The sequence below is a fragment of the Artemia sp. Qi Xiang Cuo genome, chromosome 1, assembly GCF_049724085.1.
Source record: "Artemia sp. Qi Xiang Cuo chromosome 1, ASM4972408v1, whole genome shotgun sequence".
NCBI classification, from domain to species: Eukaryota; Metazoa; Arthropoda; class Branchiopoda; order Anostraca; family Artemiidae; genus Artemia; species Artemia sp. Qi Xiang Cuo.
In genome coordinates this window covers 92,257,433-92,276,133 of record NC_142794.1, presented here as the reverse complement: position 1 = coordinate 92,276,133, position 18,701 = coordinate 92,257,433, and the positions used below count along the sequence as shown (strand labels likewise).

General features: G+C 35.0%; 1 protein-coding gene across 1 annotated transcript in view; it reads left to right on the top strand.

The window, feature by feature from the left end:
* LOC148956923 (neuropathy target esterase sws-like) overlaps positions 1-18,701 on the top strand; it is a 142,241-nt gene that overhangs the window by 86,598 nt on the left and 36,942 nt on the right. Inside the window, 3 exon segments of the mRNA XM_089087769.1 lie at positions 1,399-1,672; positions 8,391-8,529; positions 10,157-10,303. Coding sequence (XP_088943895.1) covers positions 1,399-1,672; positions 8,391-8,529; positions 10,157-10,303 — 560 coding nt within the window.

Genomic DNA, 18,701 nt, shown 5'->3' with positions numbered 1-18,701 from the left:
GAAATTTTTTATACCAATTGATGCATCAAAAGAATCAGATTTTGATGCTGATTTTAAATATATAAGTTTCATCAGGTTTAATCTTACCCTTCAAAAGTTACGCGCCTGAGAAAATTTGCCTTATTTTCGAAAAAAGGGAGAAATCCCCTAAAAGAACTTTAATGAAAATCACACCATCAGATTCAGCGTATCAGAGAACCCTTCTATAGAAGTTTCAAGTTCCTATCTGCAAAAATGTGGAATTTTGAAGATAGGAATGGGGGTTACGTGGGAGGATCTTTCCATGGAGGAAGTTTTCATGGGTGAAGGGACATTGCTATGAAGGGGGCGCCAGATTTCCCAACATTATTTAAAAGACGACTAGAAATTAACTAATAAAAAAACAATTTCTTACACTGAAAGTAAGGAGCAACATCAAAATTTAAAACGATCAGAAGTTATTACGTATACGATTGGGTTCGCCCCTAGTCATTACCTCGCTCTTTACGCTAATGTTTTTTTTTTTTTTTTGTACTTTCATAAGAGCTATTTATTCTAATTAACGGCTTTTGCGGTTAAGGGGTCATTCTTAAAGAATTGGAAAAAAATTTGAACTTTATCTGAAAGAGCGAGGCATTAAATAGGGGGCAAGCTCCCTAATATACGCAAGAAAAATATAAGAATATACAAGTTAGTTACGTAAGGTAATTCGTAAGTTACGTCAGATCAAAGTTTCGAGAAAGCCATTTAGCAAAAACAAATAAAATTAATATACAAATTTCGTTTTAATAATTCATGTACGGTGAGCCTAAATCAAAGCTGCATTAATTCAAAAACATTCAGAAATTAAATTAAAAAAACAAGTTTTTTTTTTAACTGAAATTAAGGAGCGACATTAAAACTTAAAACGAACAGAAATTATTCCGTATATGAAACGGGCTGTCCCCTCCTCAACGCCTTGCTCTTTACGCTAAAGTTTTTATTGTTTTAAGAAATAAGTTGTGAAACAGAGTCAAACTTTAGCGTAAAGAGCGAGGCGTGGAGGAGGGGACAGCCCCTTACATCTACGGAATAATTTCTGTTTGTTTTAAGTTTTAATGTTGCTCCTTACTTTCAATTTAAAAAGAAAAATTTATTTAATATATATAAAGACGAAAGTACATTTGTCTGATGCTCAAATCGGTATCTCTCAAATCCAATATTAAAATGATAAGATAAAAATGTAAAAAAACATAAAAAATGAGGCTAAACAATAGTTGTTGTGTAAATAGTTGCATATGATTAATAGTAGTATTGACTGTTGTTCGAGAACAAGAATGAAAATAATTTATTTTAAAAACTCTGAAATTCACCAAAGCTGTTATTGTGAAGCACGGTTATAATTCTTTAGGACTGGTTATAAACTTTTGTTTATTTTAGCGTCGCCAAACGAAATCCAAAGGTCTTTCTTTACGTCGCAAGGACTGTAATCGCGCGTCTTTCGCCTTTCGTTCGCCAGCTTGACTTCGCGCTTGATTGGCATTTGTTAGAATCTGGGCTTGCTCTTTTTCGTCAAGGTGACGAGGCCGACTCCACATTTGTCGTTCTGAGTGGTCGCCTGCGGTCGGTAGCTGCTCAGTCTGATGGAAAAAAGGAGTTAGTTGGGGAATACGGAAAAGGTGATCTAGTTGGAATTGTGGAATTTATTAACGAGGTTAGTTATACTTTGTGTATTTTCTGTTAAAAGACTTCCACACTGCACACGCATATTTCTATGTTAACTGGTTAAGTTACGTTACTCAATTATACCGTTACTGAATAAACACTTAAACAAGTACGTCCACACTATGCTAACGGATAAAATGGTCATTGTCACTGTCCAAAAACATCGCAGTCATCACAATCATAATGATCGCAATCGCAATCATCACACATCAAAAACATCACAGTATGAGCGATGGATCGAAAATTAAACTGTGGAATGTTAATCAAGTGCGATGGTATTTCTACGAATATTTTTATCACTGTATTTTATTATGTCCGGAAATTCCGTTTCAGTGCTTTTATGTTCACTTTTTAGTAAAATAGCATAATAGTCCAGTAAATCTACGAAACTCTGGGACAAAATTGCAATATAAAATATTTTTATAACGTCTTGTAGAGAAAAAAAAATTCTGTACAACATATCAAAAGTCCCCGAAATCTCCTTGGTGGAACAGGGGGAAAGGGGGAAAAGCGGAAAAACTCAGGGGCAGATTTATTGTGCGCTCGAATTTCACGTCTGCTATTTTTCTGCGCACAGAAATCGAAAAAAGAAAGCTATCTTGTTTTATCGCTGGACTTGGTTCGATTTTCCCCTTTAGCGGGGGCGGGGGAGGGGGAAAACAGTATCCTTGAGAGTTGTGTGATATGGCTGGTCAAAATGTTGCCCTCAAGGTTTTTTGACTCGATGATTTCAAAAAACATGGTATTAGATTTGTATCTTGATTTTTTGCAGTGTTTTCACCGTAGGGGAGACAATGCATCGGGCCTTTGGAGCATGTGGGCAGATTTACTTCGACTATAGAAACACAACGACTATAGAAGAGAAAATTAAATGTAAAAATTGAAACAAATCAGGTTACTTCGGTAATCACAGCAAAAGATGATTACGGTTTTGATGAAACTGAAAAGGACAAGATCAAGGATTTGTACTAAACATCGTCTTCTTCATCGTTATTAACAAAAACATCTTTATTGGAACACGCAATCCCTTGGCAGTCTTTGCAATCAAGTGTACAAGGCAATCCGTTTTTTTGGCAACTACAACGTGAACTTTCACAGTTGGAATGCGTGCAACTGCAATGAATCATATTTAGCAGATGAGGCGGAGTAGTCCCGTTATCTGTCATGATTGGAGTGAGGCGTCTTTCACGTAATCACCAACTTCAGTCTTTCGGGCCGAGTTCTGATGAAGTATTGCGCCATTCCATTACCTGATAGAAGACTCTACAAGAATGAAGTTTCACTGCCGATGGAGTTGGTGGAAGTCTGTCTGGGTTCACAAAAGTTGATGTCTTTGAGCTGTTCAGTTTTTCAAGAAAACCCCTATGTCCGTATTTCTCTCTGCATGAAGGACAGTGAGGCCCGCTTGGACAAGCTTCTTACCAATAGCTCAAATAATGTTCTGCTTATTGTTGGGATTCCTTCTTCCTTTGCAGCTTCATACTCAGTTTGAAATTGACGGTCGGACACTGGATGCGTTTCGTTCGTCTAACCTAGGTGACATCTTTGGTAGACGGACCTGAAGTGTAACCATTAAACACGACGGAAACATTTGAATACTTCTGTGTCACGAATTAAACGTAACTGTTGCAAATCTGTTCGAAAGTGTTTCCTGTTTTCCATAGAACATGCTGGAGCAGCCATCCGCCATCGATCACGTATTTTTCCGGCTCTTTTGATAGGACGTTCACAGGTTCTGTGAACAGGACGTTCATATCTTTGTTTTGTAGTCGGATGCATTGATCTTTTATTTACCAATAGTCAATTATTTATTTTTCATACCCCCTTTATTGTTTCTGTTTTATATGTTTTTTTATTTTATAGTTCATGTGCAAATTATTTTATGTTTTGTATTTGTATTTTTATATTTTACAATTGTATATTTAATTTTTTATATTTTTATTGGTTTTTCAGGCCTTTAATTTAATTGGAGTCGGTTTACTTAGAGCGTTTTCTGTTCCATTGGGACTCTTCCGAAAATATTAGTCTGTTTTACGTTGTGTTGTGTAATCTAGTTATACGCTTGAATTAACACAAGTCAAAACTTTCGTTATTTGAAATAATATATCGAATGCACTAAAATCAAGGTAATATCATGGTAAAATAGTAATAAAAGGATCAAGGGAAAATCGATGATGATTGTAATAATTTACGTATTTAAATATCATGTCATACTAAAGCATATGACGTTCTTGGTAATTAATTGGAAAAAGTTTACATTAATTGAATCACAAGTGAACTCAACTTTCCTATTTCCATTATACAAAAGAAAAAAAGAATGCAAATCTTCAAAATTTAAAATTTTATATCATGAACAAACGTTTTAAAAATTAATTTCTTTGTTAAAAAATTTATTATATCTTAAATGTCATAATTGTTCAACGTACAATTCTGAGACCTAAAAAAAAAATAAGAGTTAAGGCACAAGTTTTTCAAACTAGAAAAGATAGAAGCTTAGAACAGCAGTTTTCAATCCGTAACAGAGATTTTACAAAAGTTACAAAGACATAGTATTAGTAAACCATAATCTAGAACAAAGTTAAGGTTAATGAATGCTTTTCAAACCTATAAATTAATATATATAATAAATAGTAAAATAAGATAAATAAATATAAAATAAATAATAAAATAAAGTAGATATAAAATAAATAATATCTAATTATATAATAAATTAAATATCCGCTTTGAAGTAATAGTTTGACATTATGATAAAACAAAGTCAGGACAATCGTAAAAATTGGATTCGTACAAGCAGGTGTGACTACAGTGTGGCTTGGGGATTTAATTACAACAAGGCAAGACATGACCACCATTTAAGAAATACATTTTTGGTGTGTTATAACTGTCTGTGCATAACTTTCAATATTTGCTTTAAAAGTGTATAACGCTGGCTCAGTTTTTAAATTGCAAATAGAAACTGGCTTAACTTGTCCTGTATGTAAAAAGGGAGGTGAGGGGAGGGGGGACTTTATTTGCATTTAATAAATAACTAAGTCTACCTATAATATTAAGTGTTTTCAAATTTATAGTTACGAATAGATTACTTGTAGTAACAATTCCATTTGGCTCAACGGGCCTCTCTATAAAACTCAAGCTGGTCGATGAGAAAACTGCTGAAAAAAATTAGAAAAACTATCATTAACTATTAATTAGACTAACTATAAGAAAAATTAATCTTTCTGCTGGAAAATTAAAAATTGAAAAATTTTTCATTGGTATCCCTCTCTGGTTCCGTAACTCAGAGACTAGAAAAAATGCTATGTTTTGAACATTTCTGAGAGAATTGAAGAACAGTTGGCCCGTTTTGAAGATTCGAGTAAGAAAATTTCAGATTTTTATTTAATCACCTACAGTTCATAGTAAAATAAATAGATAGGCCTTTCTGATTGTCATGCTTTGGGTTCTATATTTTTCATTCGCATATTATGAAGGCACTTTATTGTAGAGTAGATAATTTATCATATCTTCATTTTGCTCTTGTTATCCTTTTAACTCCGCTAGTGCAGTATTGTTATGAAAGAGATTGTTAACTTGGAAAGAGGATAAAAATACATTACTATTAGTAAAGGTGATATTTAGTCCCTAGACCCACTACCCTCCTAAAACAATATGGATTGAAAAACTTACGTGATTTCAGTACAAGTAAGCCATATTGTCAAACTGGAGAACTATCCCACTTTGGTTCTCCATTCGCGACAATTGCAAATCTTTTTTCTGTGTAGGTTTCAACAAGGTGCAATATGCCCACCTTTCTGCCAAAAAAAAGTTGATGGTCGAAACGGGCAGGAAAGGATGGGTGTTGCAGCGACAGAGGGCCTACTATATTGGTAATAATATACATTCAAAATCCAAAAAGGTCAAATCCAACCAGAATGCTTCAAAGTTGGTCGCAAGAGGATTTTGGAGGGGCGTGTGCTATAAGGGCGAAATCCCAATCTTTTTCTCCAATCACGCATACAAAAACGTTTTTTTTTTTTTAAAACATGCCGCAACCTACCTACGTTTCATAGGAAGTGCATTAGCGCTACCTAACTAAAGAGCGTAGTGGGCTCTGTATTTTTTTTTTTTTTTTTTTTTTTTTTTCATTAAGCCACAAGGTATGGAAGGAGTTGTCGTAGAAACTTTATATTTCCAATCAAATGAGCCCTCTATGAAGTTCATAAGAGCATCCCTTCCATAAGAACCGTATGTGCCCTCAGGGCATAACTTACAACGCCTGCCCCGGGCCCTGGGGGGGGGTGTATCGACACCTGAGTTTTTGTTATCTGAATTTTGAACAATTTTTAAAAAAATGACTACCTCAAAAGTTTCATCGGATACATTTGGGGAAAAGGGGTGTGGGGGGGGGCTAGTTGCCCTCCAATCTCTTTTGACTCTCAAAAACTGAACTAGAACTTACAACGCCTGCCCTCGGGTCCTGGGGTGTTGTGTCGATCCCGGAGTTTTCGTTATAGGGTCTTGGAACTATTTTTAAAAAATGCCTATCTCAAAGTTCTTATCGGATGGGTTCGAGGAAAAAAGGGCGTTGAGAGGGGGGGCTAGTTGACCTCCGACCTCTTTTGACTCTTAAAAAGTGAACTACAACTTTCAATTTCCAATCAATTGAACCCTCTTTGAAGTTTATACAAGCATCCCTTCCATAAGAACCATATATGCCCCAGGGCATAACTTACAACGCCTTCCCCCAGGCCCGGGGGGGTTGTGTCAACACCGGAGTTTTGTTATATAATCTTTGAACTATTTTTAATAAAATTGCTATCTCAAAATTTTATCGGATGCATTTGGAAAAAAAGGGCTCAGGGGAGGGGGGCTGGTTACGCTCCGATCTCTTTTGACTCTTAAAAAGTGAACTAGACAATTTATAATCAAATGATCCTTCTCTGAAGTTTATACGAGTATTCCTTCCATAAGAACCATATCTGCCCCCAGGGCTTCATTTACAACGCCTGCCCCCGGACTTTGGGGGGTCCTGTCGACTTCGGGGTTTTTGTATCTGATCTTTGATATTTTTAACAAAATGACTATCTCAAAATTTTTATCGGATGCCTTTGGGAAAAGAGGTGCGGGGGGGGGAGGGTTAGTTTCCCTCTGATAACTTTGGACTCTTAAAAAGGGCACTAGAACTCTCGATTTCCAATCGAATGACCCACTTTGAAGTTAATGCGACGACTCCTTCCATGTGAAGTGCCTCTGGGAAAAAAATAATAATAAAACATTGGAGCCGTATGGCCTTTACTATAGGCAACGCTATAGTGTTGCCTCTGTTACTGAGGGAATGATTGAGAAAGCTCGGACGCGTTCTGGCGATAAAATATGGCAGAATATCAAAAATCATCCTTTTCCACCAACCATCTAGGGCCAAACGAAAAACTGGTCGTCCCTGAGTTGGGTTTATGATATCAAGGAGGCACACTTGTGCCTTTATAAAGAGGCGACCCACCACAATGTTAAGCGATTTCAGGTCCCAGCGGTCGCAGAGAGACGGCGGTGATCGCATTTTGTAGCCCAAGCTCAAACTAAGAAACGTGCGAAATTTCATCCTCCTCCGACTTTATCTTCATGGGTAAAAGTGGGCCGGAAGTTTCGACCCTCCAACCACAGCCCCCCTTTAACGTTGTCCGATTGGGCTGAAATTTAGAGGTTAAGCTTTCCTAGGGCCTGGGAGCTTATCCTCGAAATTTCAGCTCAATCCGATCACTCCTTCCCTGTTTTCCAAAAACCAAATATAGCCACTTAAAGTTCAAATTTTTTTTTTTCTTAGCCACGCCTACAGGCCACAGTTGGCAACTGATCCGGGTGAATGAGGACTCATTCGAAGCCGAATTCGACCTATTAGGGCCTTTTGATATTTACAGATCGAAAAAATTATCCCCCGAATTTACATTTACGAAACAGCTCGTTTTCCTATAAGAACCCGCTATAAGCGGGCTCTTATCGTTTCCCCATAAGAGCCCGCGAAAACGCGGGCTCGTTGTCCTATAAGATCCCGCAAGCTGTCAAATCAGCTCACAGTTAGTCAAGCAATAATAAGTAATAAACTGTACAAAAACGTGCATAAATTATTTTAAAAAAAATACGTTTTATAAAGATTTAAATTGGATGAGTTACAAGGTCGAACCTTAAAACGTACAGGGATTAGAAGGTACAGTTGGGGGGCTGCCGCACCCCAAACCCCCCGCTTTCGCAGCCTTTAAATAAAATAAAAAATTTTAAACTGAAAGTAAGGAGCGACATTAAAACTTAAAACGAACAGAAATTATTCTTTATATGAAAGGGGCTGTGCCCTCTTCAACGCCTCGCTCTTTACGCTAAAGTTTGACTTTGTCACAACTCTTTTTTTAAACAATAAAAACTTGAGCGTAAAGAGCGAGGCGTTGAGGCATCAGAAACTGCTCAAAGTATTCCCCAGATGGCCGGTAAGCTAATGTTCTCCATTAAAGTACCAGTATATTGTACCAAAAAGAATCACTAAGAAAATACAAAGATACAAGAAACAACTTAAACATTGTAAATCAACATTGCAATTAGAAAATTCAAAATATTTCAAATAATTGATAAATTGTAAAAGAGAATATTAAATATTTTGTCAAATAACATTCCTAATACCAACAAACGAACTAATATGATAATAACATTTTTGATATGAAAATAAATGTTTTTGTTTGCAGTCCAAGCGAAATACAACGGTAATGGCAGTGCGTGACACCGAGCTTACAAGTCTACCTCATGGATTGCTCAACTATATCAAGTTAAAGCATCCGTCGGTCATTCTGCGCCTCATAAACGTTTTGTTCCGCAAAATTGCCGGTAAGCTAACATTCTTCATTGAAGAACTTCATTAAAAATGAGATATGATTGTTTTAATTGGCTAGGTTAAATATTAGACAATATATGTATATATATATATATACATATATATATATATATATATATATATATATATATATATATATATATATACACCGGCGCCACGCCGGTTCATTGAACAGGAGGCCTGTTGACCGCCACCGAAGTGTCGTAACGCCGCTGGCGCGCCGCCGCCGGCAGATGCGGCGGCGTTTGGCTGACTGAATCTATGTTGCGTCAACCGCAAAGTCGGAGCTTTTCTTTTCTCGTTTGGTTAAATGTTTCGATTTTCCTGATTAGAAACCAAGCAGGGCTTGCACTATCCCTGAATTTTCGGGCATTTCCCCGAAAATCACCACCCAATCACGGTGCCACTCTTAGTGATTTATCACTAGTGACTATCCCTGCCAAATATTACTTTGTTTACCATAATCCCTCCTTACTCTCTTGTTCGTTAATTTTCGTCTCTTGTTTTACTTTGCATATAAACCAGACAGATACAATTGCAATATACACGGTTCTTCATATATTGACAAAAGTGTTGTCTTTATGAAACTGAATAAAAAAATTGCTTTAATTTGCATCTTTTTTTATGTTCATGAAATAAAAAAAAATATACATTGTTTAATAATGATTACTTTTCTTCGTGGACGACCTAAACATTTTCATGGACCACAGGTTGGCGACCGCTGCTCTAGATTACAAATCAATAGTTTACGTTCTTTACATTCTAAGCTCTCGTTCAGTACGGTCTTAGAGGGTTGAACTTTAGTGATGCAGAATGATACAACTCACGAATAAAATCCTCACCAGAGTCACTAAGATTAAATCGTGCACTCAAGCCACACTTAGCAGAAACCTGACGAGTTTTCCCTGAAAATACAGATTTCTATTTATCCATTCTTTATATGTCAGGCTATCCATAATGGATAGCCTGCAAATTTTGCTAATACAAGATCAAATTGCTTTTGAAACGGCACGATTTGTGTGAGCAGGAAAACTCAAATAAGACTTATCTTGAAATGTATTTTCAACTTTGTTCAAAAATTCAAAGCAGCATTTTTTTTGTTTTTTTTTTATTTTTATTAGAAATATGATGTTTATATTTATTTTATTGTATTTTTTTATTAGAGCTATTTAGTTGAATTTATGGATAATGATTGTTGCAGCCGTCCGTCCTCAGAGCTTTGTTTCTTCTTGGACGGCTACTTGTCAAATAGTTAAATGGTTTATTTTTTATATTTATTTATTTATTTTAGTAAAGTTTTATTCAATTCATTGCATCAAATGCCAAAAAAAAATTAAGCCAGTTTTATTCCCACAGAAAATAATATAAGCTCTTATTTCCCAAAGAAATCGAAAGTATAACATTCAGCAAAAAAAAAATAGTCGGACTATTTTAACTATAATCCTTTGTGAATTACTGGTCAAACAATATAAAATCGTTTCGATGTTCACCGGTCAGAAGTTAGGCTTATACTAAAATCATTTTGGGCTTAATTTGGGTTTAAATCATTAACTCGGCTTAACTATTAAGCTTAGACTAGTGAAATTAACTTTTCCTGAAATAACTAAGTTTTCATTATAGGTGCTCAAACTTCTTTTATTAACCAAAGCCGCATTGAGCAGAGACCGCCAAAGTGTAATTCCACCAGTGTTGCCATACTCCCTGCCTCAGATGATGTACCAATTGTGCAATTTGGCTACCACCTATACCATTCACTAACTCTGATAGGTAAGGATAATTTTTATACTCGGTTCTGTTCAATTCAGACAGCGTTTCGTAGGTTCTTTTTTTTGTGGATCTTGTTTCCCCTTAAATTTGTCGTCATTTCTTTGGCTTCTATTCCTTTGGCTATTATACTGTAAGCTAAGTTAGTTAAGCAAGTATTAATGGAGAAGAACCTAAAAAACTAACTGTTTAAACGCTCTGATTTTCATTTGAAAAGATTACGCCGAAAAAAAGATAATTTTTTTGTCGAAGAAGCATGATGAGTTGCAATGTTTTGCTCGCTAGTTGTAGATATTTTATTTATATATATATATATATATATATATATATATATATATATATATATATATATATATATATATATATATATATATATATATATATGTGTGTGTGTGTGTATATATTCAGTCAACCCAGATCACCATGTAGATTACATTCATTATATATACGTATATCATATTAGATGGTATGTTTATATAGATAATATTTATTTACAGATATCTTATAAATATAGATGATATTTTATATACACCTTATTTATAAATACAGATTACATATTATCCTTTTCAAGAAAAACATAAGTAAAGACACATATACTTAAAGTAACTATGTTTTCGTTAAAAAATTACGTAAAAAAATTATAAAAAGTGTTTCAGTTATAATAGAGGTTGATAATAGATAGTTTGTATTTAGTCTGATTTTTTTTTTATTTTACGATGCTTTGCAAGAGAACCTAACATATATAAAACTAAAAGGTTAAAATTGTTACATAAATATCTTATATTCTGAAAAAAAATTCTTTTATATTCCAAACGTTTTAACATATAAGCTTAAATAATTCACAATTCTAAAGAAAATGATTAAGTTTTAGACTATAAGAAGACAAATATAGTTAAAATGCTTAATTTTTTAGCATTATCAGAGAACCCAATCTGACAAATATAGTTAAAATGATTAATTTTTTATTTAAGAACGATTATGCGGAAATGAAAGTAATGTTTTTGATCTATTCTAAAAAGTCCAACATTTTTTGCAATATATAAATAACTATTGTCGGATTTTTAATTTCAATCTATTGCAGTTTTCAAGAAGAAACTAAGACACACAAATAAAAGGCTCCAAATTTGATATAAAATGCTTATGCGGGAAGAAAAGAAAAATTTTAGATGAATTCTAAAATTATTTGTTAGTTTTACCGGCTGATCTACATGTATTTTTTATTGGAAAGCTGGGAGTGTTGCGGTACTAAATCAAAGCACGCAGGTCGTCAAAAGGGTGTCTCAGCAACGTATCAGGAACGGCTTAGGGTATTAAGTTAAAACTTTCAGGGCATGATGAGAGCGATGGCAAACCGACCAAAAGGCAAGGTGCACGTATAACTACCACCTAGGCTCAAGGTCTTAGGAAGGAAAGTTCAGGTAACGTCGGGGGGAAGTTGAATTAAATCCAAAGACACTATGTGCATTTAGGTTTCAAATGGCGTATCAACAATATCGCAGGAACACTTAGCGTATTAAGTTGAAACCTAAAGGTTTGTTAAGGGGGTTCTTAAACTAGCCAAAAGGCAGAATGTGCATGATACTATTACTAATTCTACTACTATTCTACTACTTCTAATAATGGTAAACGTATTAGAAATCTTGAAGAAACGTTCAAGGAATGTTGAACTAAATTGAAGCACAATTTGTGCTTCCAGGTTGTTAAAATGGCGTATCTGTAATATCTTAGGACCAGCTGAGGGTCTTAAATTGGATCTTTCAGGTTACAATAGCTTCTTCAATTACTAGGACTTCACTCCCACTATTACTACTACTTATGCTACTACTGTTGCTGCTATCGCGACTGTTTATGACTAAAACTTCGACTATTTTATATTTAAGACTGTTTGTGACTGCGACTACTTGTTACTTCTTGAAACTACGGCTACTTGTGACTGCGGAAACTTGTGACTGCGACTAATTGCGACTCCAAATACTTTCACCAGTGACTCTGAGTACTTTTTAGTGTGTCTTTGACTTCTTGGAACTCTGATTGTGACTACGTGCGGCTGCAACAGCTAATTTTGTCTGTAGCTACTTATGTGACTGTGACTACCTGTGACTGCGGCCTCGAGTACTGGGAACTGTGACTTTGACAATACGGCTATAACTACTTGTAACTGCAACTACTTGTGACTGCTAATGCTACCACTGTTATCGGTGCGACTGTAACTGCTCCCGTTACTACTTCTACTGCAGCTACTATTGTACTAAGTCAAAAGAGTTAAAATGCTCCCAGGTTATCAAATGGCACAGATGCAATATATCAAAAGGGTGTCTTTGCAATATACTAGAAAAAAAGTTCGAGTTTTATGGTGGAATTTCAGAGCACGATTTTTGCGTTGTTGAACTTTACCGAAAGATGCTATATGCATCCAATATCGTCAGAAGAGTACATATGGGCTGTTTCAGGGGCGACTAAAGGTGTTAAGTTGAAACTTTCAGGGCACGTTGAGTGGGAATTTAAACTTAATCGAAAGAAACCAAGTTGTTGGGGCAAATGAAAAGACACTATTTCTATTAAGTTTTGACTAAGGGCGTATCTACAATATCTCAGGAATGGCTAAGGTTCTTAAGTTAAACTATAAAGTCTTGTTGAGTTGGCAGATTAACTGAATCGGAAGACACTATATTCACCAAAGGTTGTCAAGGGTCGCATCTGCGACCCTGCGACCTTGGGTCGCATCTTAGGAAAGGTTAATTGAATTAAGTTGACACTTTCAGAGCATGTGGAGGGGTAATAATTGATTAATATTTGTCAGTAACATGGTAAGGGTTAAAATTCCGTCAACCTTATAGAACCGCAAAAGTTTTTCAGATTTTCGACTCATTTATTTGGATGTTATTCCTCTTACTCATCCATCCTAAGTACTATAGTACAACTATTATTAACAATAGTTGCAAAAAATAGTAAGCCAAACTCTGGATTATTATAGAGAAAAACCGAAAATCTTCAAAACATTTTTTTCTTAACAAAGGAAAAAGACTATGTCAATTAAAAATGAACAGAAACTGATTTTAAAAACCCTATCACAAAATATGTTTCTCATAGAAACGTAAAGAGCTACATTAAACCAAATACGAGTAGAAGTTTAGTCAAATATACTTCAAGTGTGAAACAATCATAACTCAATATCAATAAATAAATGATACCAAAAACGAGCAGAAATTACAATAAATAACGGTCGAACTCAACTTTTCTGAGTCAAATTTTTAAAACTTTTCCACAAAATAAGTTTCTTAAAGGAAAGTAAACAGCTACATCAAACCAAGGATGAGCAGAAATGAAGTCAAATAGATTTAAGCGTAAGACTACCATAAATCATTAACAATAAATAAATGAAATATAAAATGAAAGAAATTACAATAAATAACCTAATAAAATTTAAAAAGAGCAAAAAACAACATTTATTTTAAACATTTGTCCTTTCATAACGTCACGGCAAATCTAGAACGATTAGAACCTACCACAAAGGTGAGTAGGGCTAACGCCCCCTGTGCCTTACAAAGACCAGAACATAATTTGCACTTTACTGAAAACAAATTACATTTTAAACATTTTCTCTTTTATAACTAGTAAATCTAAAATCGTTCAGACTTTCTGGAATATTATATATTAAACTTTTACTTACATTCTTTTGTTCTTTTCAGTAATCTAAGTTATCATAGTGGTTTCTCATGTTATAAGAAGCAAAATAACAAAGCTCAAAGTTAAAATTATTTTCAGTAAAGTTCAAAGTATGGTCTGGTCTTTAGAAGGCAAATGAAGCGTTTACCCTACTCCTCTTAGTGGGATATTCTGGTTGATTTAAGCTCTGCTGTGTTATCTATAGTCATTTCTTTTCGTTTTGTTTATTTATTGATAGTCAGTTATGGTTGTTTTACGCTTGAAACATTATTTGACTTTATTTCTGCTCGTCTTTAGTTTAATTTAGCTCTTCATTTTTATTTAAAAAACTTCTTTTGTGCAAATAAGTTTTTTTAAATTCCAATGTCAAAAGTTTTATTTGTAGCTTTAAATTGTAATTTTATTTCTGAAGAGACTAAATGAAGTGCAACAAGGTTATGTAAATTTATATATAAAAATGTTACGCTGAACAAAAGTAAAATTTTTGTTCTAACTAAAAAGTTGTGCGATTTTTGCTGGCTGACACTAGATGTATTCCCGTAAGTCTGATATGTAATTTCACTTAACGATCTTTTTCAAAGAGACCGAAGAAACACAGAAAAAAAAAATATATGAAACAGAGATGGCAACAGAGCTGCGCGTGCTCCTCTTCCATTCCAATCTATTTATAACTACCCTCTTTACACCCTGTAAAGAAGGTCCATTTTCCTTTTATACTTTCTTACCACCTCAGCCCACATATTTGGAGAAAACATTCTTTTTGTTCGCCCTTGATGGTTGGCCAAAAAGGACGATCTTTATCAATCTGTCATCTTTCATCCACAAATGTGCCCTAGCCATCTAAATCTTTCTCTTACTATAGCCTTACAAAGTGGGATAAAACCATATTTGTTGTGCAGCTTACTGTTTGAAATATTGTCAGTCAGTCGGGTACCCAAACAATACGATGACAATTCCCCTGGGAAACGTGTAACAAATCCTTCTTTGTCTTTCCAAGCGCGTACGTTTCAGAGCCCTGCTTAACCACTGTCATCACTATAGCCAATATTCTAATCTTGGTTTGCAACTTATTTTCTATTCTTCTAAAACCTTTTTAACTATGAAAAATACACCCTTGGTCTTGGCCATTCTACTTGTAACAACTTAACTGCATCCACCGTCCTTACTAAAAATTTTATATCACTTCATCACTTCATTAGTTTTTCTAAGCACCGAAATTAACGATTTAAAACCCGATTTTAGATGATTTCCTAAATAACAGAATCAATAAGATGCTGCCGGATTTCAGATCCATGTCTGGCGAGTACTGAAGGATCTACATAAGCTTTACTCCTTTGATTTGTGTCTTCCGGTACTAAGATCCGATACTTTAGATTCTGATGCTTAGATCCCAATACTGTAGATCCATAGTGGTATCTAGACCCCGGCGCCGCGCCGACGGATCGACCGAACGTCGCCGACGAGAGGCCCGGTCAAACGCCGCCGAAGTGTCTTACCGCCGCCGGCGTTTCGCAGGCGCAAACCATCGGCAGAGGCGGTGGTGTTTGGTCGCCTTAAATCAATTGTGTAGCTGGTCTTTGTTCTGTCAACAGCAAAGTCGGAGCTTTTTCTTCTGATGTGGTTTAATATTTCGACCTGCCCGCTTGGCAATCCAGCAGGGCTTGAATTATTCCCAAATTCTCGAGTGTTTCATAAAAAAACTATACGTCGCCTCGAAACAAAATTTGTTTCCCCGAATCCCCGAAAATCACGCAATCATTGTGCCACCCCTAGCAATTTATCACCAGTGACTCTCCCGGCCAGATATTACTTTGCATACCATAATTCTTCAATTCTCTCTTGTTCATGAATTTTCGCCTCTTTTGTTACTTTGCATAAAAACTAGACACATGCAACGTGCAATTGCAAATATTACAGTATACACAGTTCTTAATATGTTGACAAAAAAAGAATCATCTTTATGAAATGAGTTTAAGTCATTTCGAATGCAGTTTCCTAATCGCTATTTCTTACATCATTCGTAGTCAAGAATTTTATTTTCAAGTTGAATAGAATTATAGAACGCATTCACTACTATACAGCTTCAGCCTTCAGTTGGATTTTGAAATTGACAGCCGACACATTGTTTCTACAGCTGAATTGTAAATTTGCAGATTTTTTTTGGCTGTTTTTAGATAAGATTTTCTTAATGTTTAATACTTAACTGCTGAACCCTGATAGAAAATAAAATATTCTTTCTGAAACATCTTTACCCCCCCCCCCAAAAAAAAAACCTTCTATTGAGACAACTTTCTGCTACAGAATAAGAGACGGATAAGGGACGAGATTTGACTAATTAACCAAACGCCTCTCCAAAAATATGATTCGTAAAAAAATTGTAGGGTACTTACACTAAGGGGGGATAGAGGGCTAACCTTTGTAAATGATAATAACTCTTTTTTTTATTATTGAAAGCAGGGATGCCAAAAAGATAATTATTTTTTTCATTTAAAGTGAAGACAGAAGAAAATGATATCAAATTCCCTGAAAAACCACTGAAATATTTTGATAGACCCGGGGCCCCCCATTAGTACTTGTTCATTGTCTTGGGTAATTTACAATTTCTCATAGGCTACTGGCCTTATTTGGTTTTTGTGTGTGCTCCCTTTTAATTAAATTCTTTGGATCTTATTGAATGCCACGGCGAATCTCTGACTCAGTTTTTCAGTAATTTGAGGTAAATAATTTTAAAAATATAAAGTAATTTTGAAGGTATATCTAAATAATTTCGACATTTTTTATTGTTTCTTGTACTCCTTTACTCATACCTTCAATTTTTTTTCAAGGAACACTAAGCTGTTTAACGTTATTTTGCGTGTTTGTTTGAACCATGCAGTGACCTAGTTAATCATTAAGTAAATTATTTTTCTAATGAAAGCTGAGACGGTATCCTATCATGGTGGTATCCAGAGGGGGGAGGGGGTAGGGAGGTATTACATTTAAATTATAATATCTCGAATTTTCTTTTATTGAAAGCATGGATCCCAAAAAGTTATTTTTTTTAATTTAAAGCAGAAACGGCATCCTATCAAGGTAGTATCCCGGGGGGGGGGGGTAGTGAGCTATCATATTGTTTTTGAAAGCAGGGGTGCCAATAAGTTAATTATTTTTTTTTTATTTAAAGCAGCGACGGTATCCTATCAAGATGGTATCCAGAGGGGGGGGAGCATAGGGAGTTATTATATTTAAGTGATAGTACCTTGATTTTTTTTTTTATCGAAAGCAGGGATGCCAAAAAGTTGAAAAGTTGACAAAAATTAACAAGATTGTCGTGAGTTATGCTTGATACAGCACTTGCATGGTTTTGTCGTCCAAAGGGAAAGGGACATATGCGTCCAACCTGTTTTTTGTTCTTATTGATGAAACGGGTTTACTTTGAAAACATTCATTCTTAAGTACCAGGCAGATTCACCCTAGATTGAATTGGTGTGACGAAAGCGATATCAACATCCCCACCTAGCGTTGCGCTCGAGTGAAAATGGCGCCCTATTTCAAGTTCCCAAGTTACATTAAAAGGCCAGGTCATAATAAAAGCTTTCAATTTGGGAGGTTCAAGAAGGAGTCTTTGACAGTCTTATGATCTCAGGGTACTAGATGTTGTAACGTTCTTAAGTATCTACATTGGTCTAAAAAATTCGATGACCCCACAAATGATTACCAAAAATATGCACAAATATAACAATGTAGTATTTGGAATATTATAAAAATATTTTCAAATCTTTGAAGAAAAGCGAAAAAGAATAAATACCCCTAACTACGTTTCAACGCTAATTTTCAAGAGAAACTTTTTGGGGATTTCAATGGAAATGACCACAGCAGAAGCTTTGAGCCTGGGTGGGGATCAAAGAGGAGTCTTTGAGTATTTTGACTACATGTGACTTATTGTTGCGACTTTCTTAAATTTGGTAATTTTTGTGAGCATTTGGTAATCAAAGCTTTAACTCAATAGCTGATGCTAAGTGACCTAACATTTTGCTTGGATTAAAAGTGACGAACTAGGATGAAAACCTCAACATCTTCCTGGAGCTACTTCAGTCTGCAAATTATTTCATTTAATTACATTTAAAACGGATGAGCTTTTCAGATTTTACCTAAGAAAATAGATGGCACTTCATTTTTCTTCATACCGAATAAACCATTAAGTGTTTTTTGTTTCATTGTAAATCAAATGTTCTCATGTGAAGTGTTCATCATGTATTTTTCAATTTGATAAATTTACTCCTTTTAGATGCGGTTTATAATTTGACTGATATTAGGTATTTATGTGTTAAAAATTTGGAATGAATTCCCAAAAGAAAAATGAATAATATCCAAAAGAGCAGCCAAAACCAATAAACAAGCAGCAGTTCAGCCTTAGCCTACATGACATATATTTTATAAAGAAGCCAAAAAAACTCTAAAATGCATTTTTTTACACTGTTTTTAATGCAAGAAGGATTCTAAGGAGAACAATAGAGCACACAAAAAAACAATCAAGACCAACGTCACACGTCACAACTGTTTTAAAGATCACGACGCTGATATATGTCAGAAGCATTAGGAAAAAAATAAGCGTCTTATTTCAAAGTTTCTTTCACAGTTTTTAACATTGCAAAGGACGATTTGTGGGATACAGTAGTTTAAGTTCGAATCTGTTGTAAATTTAAGCTGTGATTTGAGAAAGACTGATGAAACCATTGATGTTTGCTGTCAACAT